The 8,194-nt window shown below is 36.7% G+C and overlaps 1 protein-coding gene across 2 annotated transcripts in view; it reads right to left on the bottom strand.

Annotated features, from left to right (window-relative positions):
• Window positions 1–5,414: 5,414 nt before the first annotated feature.
• Window positions 5,415–8,194, bottom strand: part of LOC128866869 (putative uncharacterized protein DDB_G0271606) — an 88,807-nt gene continuing 86,027 nt past the window's right edge. For both annotated transcript variants that reach the window (XM_054107902.1, XM_054107901.1), the window contains exons 2-4: window positions 6,659–6,907; window positions 6,300–6,555; window positions 5,415–6,235 (exon numbers count right to left, since the gene is read on the bottom strand). In XM_054107902.1, the coding sequence (XP_053963877.1) occupies window positions 5,640–6,235; window positions 6,300–6,555; window positions 6,659–6,907 (1,101 nt within the window). In that variant the 3' untranslated portion in view covers window positions 5,415–5,639. The remainder of the gene's footprint in view (window positions 6,236–6,299; window positions 6,556–6,658; window positions 6,908–8,194) is intronic.

Below are 8,194 nucleotides of genomic sequence, written 5' to 3'. Positions count from 1 at the left end.
TTCGGGTTTTAAATCCGTGTATATTTGTTGGGTAGAGTGGAGGGTTTCCATTCTTATTAATATTGTGTAATGTAAAGTTGGGAGTTCACTTAATTTTTGTATAAAATCTTAAAAGTCGATTTATATGGTGCTTGTTAGACATATCATAATACCAAAATAAAAACGTTCAAAAAAGGCAAAGTTTAAAATCTTGAAGTGCGTCCGTTTTTTGCGGAGTGTACATAATAATTTCCTCTCAATATGTACGTACATGTTATTTAGTACCAGTTGGAGTAATATTTGAACCAAATTTTAGCCGCACTCAAGATTGAACGTATTTATGTATGTTTGTAAGTTGCGTAAACTCAGTGTATATCATTGCATGTTATTTTCATATGCGTATGTAGTTAAAAATTGGGTCCAAGGCGAAGGTTAATCAGAATTTGAAAAAAAACTCGACTACGCAATTTTATAACCCATTGAAATTTGTTGTAAAAGAGTGATAGTTTAAAGTGTCTCAAAAATCGCTTATTTTTGGCATTTGCGATTCATCTATCGAATACTCGAAATTTTTTTTTAAATGGGGGAAGACACCCATGTGAAAATTCATATTAAAAATTTCAAAATTTTGATGAAAATTCGTTAGTTTTTTTTTATTTGCATAAAGTTTGAAGCTTAGATTTATAGGTTTTTTTTGTTTATTTGAAGAATTATTAAAATTAAATAAGCAACAAATAAATTGCCAATTATTTAACGCACTGTAAATACGCAAATTATATTCTTGTTTATTGATTTTTAATCTCATTTGATTATTGCACAGCGTTGCTGCACGCAATGCACAAACCTTTGGTTACCTGAGATATTCAGCCTAAAAACATGCTTCAAATGTGTACACATATACACATATGGTGTATGTATATGTGTGTGCAACTAAAGCTCTCCCGAGCTTTCTTTTGTTTCTTAACCCTTACTCGAGATCATATGCACAATTGTAAACTTATTTTTTCGTGGAAAGCTAAATGCTTTGAATTATTTCATTGTTTAAAAACTTTTTAAAATTCACTTATGTATTTACTTATGAAAACAGGCAAAAGATACAGGAATTTTGCTATATTAAGAAACTCAAATAACTTTTTTTTTAGTGTATGGAATTCATTTAATAGGACTATGAATAAGTTCGTGCGGTTTTACAACAGATGGCGTAACTTGATTATTATTCCATCGATCCACATTTCCAAACATTCATTGGAGAGCTACTGTCGTAAGGCACAAACGTCAGTATAAGTTTTTTATTTGAAGCGTAAACAACAATATTTTTACCACACTTGAAAATGTCGAATTTCGTGCCAAATAATGTGTTTTTGCGGGGAATTCTTCTTCATTATTTTAATATGAAGAAAAAAGCAGCCGAAAGTCATCGTATCTTGGTGGAAGTTTATGGTGAGCATGCTCTATCTGAGCGAACGTGCCAGAAGTGGTTTGCACGCTTTAAAAGTGGTGATTTTGGCTTGGAAGACGAAGAACGCGAGGGTGCGCCGCCAAAGTTCATGGATACCGAATTGGAGGAATTGCTCGATCAAGATCCGGCTCAAACGCAAGAAGAGGTTGCAAAAACTTTGGGAGTTGATCAATCAACCATTTCCAAACGTTTAAAAGCCATGGGAATGATCCGAAAGGTAGGCCATTGGGTGCCGTATGAATTGAAGCCAAGAGACGTTGAACGCCGTTTTATGGCATGCGAACAACTGCTTCAACGGCACAAAAGAAAGGGTTTTTTGCATCGAATTGTGACTGGCGATGAAAAGTGGGTCCATTACGACAATCCAAAACGTCGGGCAACGTATGGATACCCTGGCCATGCTTCAACATCGACGTCGGCGCAGAATATTCATGGCCTGAAGGTTATGCTGTGTATCTGGTGGGATCAGCTGGGTGTTGTGTATTATGAGCTACTGAAACCGAATGAAACGATTACGGGGGATGTCTACCGACGACAATTGATGCGTTTGAGCCGAGCACTGCGAGAAAAACGGCCGCAATACGCCGATAGACACGACAAAGTTATTTTGCAACATGACAATGCTCGGCCACATGTTGCACAAGTGGTCAAAACATACTTAGAAACGCTCAAATGGGATGTCCTACCCCACCCGCCGTATAGTCCAGACCTTGCGCCATCCGATTACTATCTCTTCCGATCGATGCAACATGGCCTGGCTGACCAGCACTTCCGTAATTACGATGAAGTCAAAAAATGGATCGATTCGTGGATTGCGGCAAAACCGACCGAATTTTTCACAAAGGGAATCCGTGAATTGCCAGAAAGATGGGAAAAAGTAGTAGTAAACGATGGACAATATTTTGAATATTAAATTTGTAACCATTTTACGTCAATAAAGTTTCAAATTTCGAAAAAAACCCGCACGAACTTATTCATAGTCCTATTATTTTTTTTTCAAGTTGAAGGTCATTAAATTTTATTAAATGTAGCTTAACTAGTTTTAAAAATAATTGAATTTAAATGCCCCCCATGCTCGTTGACACAAGTGCGGCATCTTAGTAAAAAGTTGTTCATTGCTGCTTTGAGAGTTGCGACAGGAATAGCCGCAATTGTTGCCCGAATGGATTGTTTTAGTTCATCCAAATTTGTTGGCTTTGTTTTATAAACTTCTTGTTTACATAAACCCCACAAGAAAAAGTCAGGTGCAGTAAGGTCAGGCGACCTGGGGGGCCAACGAAATTCGGAGTTTCTTGAAATCAGTTTATTGGGAAATTTTCGTCGCAACTCTGTCATAACAGTCTGGGCTATGTGAGACGTTGCCCCATCTTGTTGAAACCACACAGAGTTGAAAAGAATTCTCTTTCGGCGTAGTTCTGGATAGAAAAATTCTTTCAGCATTTTCAAATAACGGTCTCCAGTAACCGTAACGGTGTGACCATTTTCTTCGAAAAAATAAGGCCCGACAATACAGCGTGAAGAAACCGCACACCACACTGTCACGCGAAGAGGATGCAATTCCGTCTCGTGGAGTATCTGTGGGTTAGAAGTACTCCATATTCGACAATTTTGTTTGTTCACATTGCCGTTTAAATCGAAATGGGCCTCATCAGACATGAAAAGGCAGTTTAACATGTTTTGGTCTTCTTCCACCATTTGCAGGATCTTCTGGCAAAATTCCAAGCGAATCGGCAAGTCTGCTGCATTCAGTTTGTTAACCATTTGAATTTTGTAGGGAAATAAGTCTAAATCTTTGTGCATTATTGTTTGCAAAGACTGTCGGCTGACACCAAGTTGAGCAGATAAGCTTCTTGTTGAAACCCTTGGATTGCTTTGTATAGCTGCAGCTACAGCAGCGATCGTTTCCTCCGTCCGAACTGATGGGTTTCGATGATAAGGCCTTCTTGCGACTGTTCCTTGCTCAGCAAAATTATTCACCAGTCTCATTATGGTCCATCTGCTCGGGGGATCGCCGCCAAACATCCGCCTGTACTCTCTCTGTACCAAAACTACGGACTCCAGTGCGTGATAGCGGCGGACTATCCAAATTCTTGTTTGCGTGTCCCAGTTATCCATTTTAATAAATTTTAAAGATCAATCTGCAAATTAAAATAAAAATGGAACAGATAACTTAAAAAGAAAAAAAGTTATTCAATTTGTTTTTTGGTAGCGGCTTTCATCAGCCACCCTGTATTTGTTTCAAATCGTCCACACTGCATTGCATAAATGCGAAAAGCTATCAAAACATATGCGTGTACTATACCATGGGTATGCTTTCTATTTATATGTTAGAAGATCAATAATAAAACCAATAAAACCAGTTTCTTGAAGTTATTTAATTCTTTTGTTATAACGCTTTAGAAAACGCATTATTGATCTCCCCATTTTTAACTTATCGCCTCTTAATGGTAACGGTCATAAATTTTTTAAGAAGAATAAAACGTCTTGAATAAGTTTGAGGAGGAGGTTTATATACTATATGTATATGTATCAACCATTCGATTGATTCCAGGTTCTATGCTCACTGTATATGCTGATTGAAATAGAAAATTTATGTTCGTGTAGCATTGTACCTATTTTTATTAAAGACAGACTCAACAAATAAAATTGTATTCAAAAACCAAATTCACTAAAACTATATTTACTTAAAAGTTTTAATTATTTTGCATATTTATTCAAACTGATTACTTTTTTGATACTAAGAAGGCATCTGATGACACGAATAAATAGTTTAGTAAACTTTATCTGACCTCTGCCGGGAAGCTTTTCGGATAAGAGAAAACGTGTTCTTCTCATATGCTTGTGATTTTCTTCACAAGCTTTTTCCGAGATGGTATAAGTATTTAAAGTGCATGTCGCTCATAGTTTTTAAAAGTTTTTTGAACGCATTACTGTCGAGATGTTAGAAAAGTGCAGAATTTTTCTTTGAGCAGAATGGTTGAAGCTAGAATACCCGTTCGAAAGGCTTGGACGAATAGCCCCCACATCTTAAATACAACTATTAGTTACACCCTACTATGTGACAACCAAACCCACAGTAAAGTTTTGCTAGGTACTTGACCATCGCAGAATCAAAGGCTACAAGGTCGCTAATGAGCTAGCAAGAGAAGTATTAGCAAACAAACGTCTTCTTGCATCTTGAACTATTCTGCAGTTGCTATTTCAAATAAGTATATATAATATATGAGTAAATGTTGGGTATTTGGCGGAGCTACTCCTCCAATTTGTGGTGTGGAGTTTTGTGCCGTCTCCGAACGGCAGATGGTTTTTTATGAGAAGATTTTTCATAGCTGAGTTACACTCGATTGCCGGGGAGCAACCCATATTAGAAAAAAAATATTTTCTGTAATTTTTTTCAGTTCTGTGTACACAGCGCATTTCGCACACGGACACTACCGAATAGTAGCCACGCACCAACCCATTTCGCAACGGTGGCCGCCTAAGTTCAAATAATTACAGACTAAGTAAATCTAGGTCAGAGCAATTACGGAGAAATAATAAGGAGACAGTTGGATATTTTTTGTGTAGGATTTGGATTCGATTATGGTTCCCGCTTTTATATACCGGTTTTGTCGTTTTAGTAAGACAAATTGAAAGATCTTTCTGGAGGACTGTAAGACATCCGATCATATTTTGAGTAAATGCTGAAGAGTTGAACTACTAAGCGTTAAGAATTCGTCTGGAACAAAACACGTAGCATTCATTAAGCATTCATACTTCAGTTAATTTTATATTTATCTGTAGGTTAAAAAAAAAACGAAAAAATTACACCTTGCTTTCTATAGGCCATCTTTAGGGAGCTTCACGGAATATTTCTTTCTGGACTAGATATTTAAAAAAAAAATTATTGAAACTACTAAAAATTGGTATTTTCGACAACATGTGTTTCATGTATTTGAATTACTAAAATATGACTAATTCATTTCTCTTCATCAAAAAATTTTTTTGAATAAAACATTATATGTATAAAATATTACTTAAAAGCCACATACAGAAAACCACACCAAAACTATCTTCTTGCTAATTTAAAACTAAAAAAACATAGCAAAATAAATTATCGAGCAACACAGTAAAAAATCGAAGCCAAAAACTGTATTTAGTGAATCTAAATCGTTAAGTCTTATTAATTCTATGCTTATGGGTAGTAATTGCTGTTGTGTATTTAATTTTTCGTCAATACCGCTTTTTTGTAACGCCGATATTGATTGTAGCCGAAAGGGTTCACCAGCTGATTGGGGCGTGCGCGCAATTCTTGTGTGGCTAATTGCTGTTGCTGTTGCTGCTGGTGCTGTTGCTGTTGTTGATTTTTCTGTTGCTGCTGCAATACTTGCTGTTGTTGTTCTTGCTGTAAATTTTGCGGCTGCTGGGTAAAGTTTTGCCCACTTAAATCGCCAAATTGACCTGGAAGCTGACCTTGTCCCGCCAAGCCACCACCGAGGCCGCCTCCGTAAAATGCATTCGATTGTGTTTGTTGAGCGCCAGGGAACTGTGGAAAAGGTGGCTGCAATTGGCCAGCAAGTTGTTGCTGATATGTACGTTGTTGTTGTTGTTGTTGTAGTTGAAAAGGAGTCAATTGCTGCTGTTGACCTGGACGTTGTTGACCCGAAAATTGACGAAAAGGCGTTTGGTATGGATTCAGATTGGGGTTGATTGCCTGTTGGTACGGTTGCTGCACGCTGGCGATATATTGAAGCGACTTGGCAATTGCGTCGGGTATAGGGGGAGGTGTGGGAATGTGAGCACCCTCAGCGCGAAATCCTGCAGGAAGATGTAATTAATAAAAGTGTCTCAAAGAGGTTTTCATTAGCTTTCTCATATTCACCATTCTCATCGGCTATATAACGTACAGTTATGGGCGTGCCCTCCGGTGAGGTGTAAGAGTATGAACCTTGCACCACCTGTGCTTCGACATCTTCGCCTAGGCCCAAATTTTTTACATACCCCTGCGCCTGGGCGGTAGTACCATCGGCCGAGGCGTAACCATATGAAAAGCTGCCGTCATAGTTGAGATCATTCTGATAGGCGGTAATGGGCACATAGTTTGGTTGGTCAAGACGATTATAGATGCGAAAGGGACTCTTAAAAGGAGTTGTATCAAAAATGTTTATGAACAATGGGAAAAAATAATTAAAATGAATTTAAAATCCACGAAAGTACTTCCTACTTCATGTACATATGTACCTGTGGTACTATGCCGGAGAGCTGTGAGATGGGTGATATTGCACCAATTGGTTGCAAGCTGTTTAGAGAATTGGGAAAGCCCTGCTGTTGTTGTCGTTGTTGATGTTGCTGTTGTTGCTGCTGCTGTAACTGCTGGCGTAATTGTGTCTGTTGTTGTCGCTGAAATGGTGATTGATTGAAGAGTGCGTTAGGCTGACAGCGACAAGTATGCTGCGACAAACTGAGCGATAATACTAAACCGGCTAGCAGCTGGAACAAAGTAGCAGAAAATCAAAATATGAATGATAAATCAAACAACAAATAAACACACACAAAAATAAAAAAAAACACTGAGAAACATACGAAAAAATCTTGCTAAGCGCTAAATAAAAAATCAATAAAAAATTATTATCAGTATTAAGTTTGAGAAACCGTCAGAAATGAGTAATTTCCACGAAGTCAGTGATCTTCATACATTCTCTTCATGATTCTCATTTCCATTTGCAGTACATTTAAATGTTTCGCAACGAGGTTTTTTGATATCGACTTTACCTGGCCAAAATGATAAAATTAGTTAAGCCTAAATAGCTTTCGGAAACTCTGCCTTTGGAGTTCCTGAGCCCAAAAGACATTACGGCCGCATAATTTCAATATGACGTTTGCCTTGCTTTTTTGGACTTACAACAATTTTTTAATTGCGGCCAAAGAAAGGCAAGTGAAATATTTAGTTTACTTTTCTTAAAAAACATTTAATTATTCCCTGGTCAGGAGGTCAGGATAATCCGCAAAATACATGCTTGTTATAATTAGACCGTAATTTTTCTCAGCCAATGGTTGTTAAGTATCTTATATAGAAAATAACCATCATGTGTTCTCCTAGAGTAGCTATATTTAATAGCTGAAGAGCTTTAGACTGACCGCACTATTTTCTGTAATATCTGAATTGGAAAATTTATGCGTTTTGGCTTGAAATTTCATCATTAATAGACTCGCGCTGGAGAAATATTTGCAATTTGTTAAAATCAATTTTTTTCTTAATCTTTTCTATTAGGTAAGTCACTGCTTAGTGTGCTTTATCGGCCGTACAGTGGAAAAAATACAATGTTTTCTGTGAAAAGTTAGAAAGACTGGACCAGTATGATTGAAATTTAAAAATTGTAATATTTTTGTCATGCTAAATCTAATTATTCTATAAAACTTGCACCTTGACAATTGACTAAATGTTTCATTCCGCCCTTCCCCTTCATATTCTATAGACCATAATAATAATAATAATAAATAAATAAATATATGTACATATAGATATTAGGAAAAAGTTGTTGGTATCATTAAAGACCTTCAGAGCTTTGGAGACTTACTAAGACAAATATTTCTATAAGAGATATGAAGAACATCACCATTTTACTCAAGACTGATGAAAACTTAAGAAAATATGTAGACTTATCTTTATAGTTGCTTACACACGGTGTTTAGAGAAAGAAACTAGCTATGCTATATTTAAAACCATAAAATTAACTTGTTACGAAGACTATTTTCCCTTAAGAAATAAGGCTTAAT

Source organism: Anastrepha ludens, chromosome 6 (assembly GCF_028408465.1).
Source record: "Anastrepha ludens isolate Willacy chromosome 6, idAnaLude1.1, whole genome shotgun sequence".
In the NCBI taxonomy this organism is placed as follows: domain Eukaryota; kingdom Metazoa; phylum Arthropoda; class Insecta; order Diptera; family Tephritidae; genus Anastrepha; species Anastrepha ludens.
The sequence above is the reverse complement of the archived record's forward strand: the minus strand, read 5'-3'. Positions and strand labels throughout refer to the sequence as shown.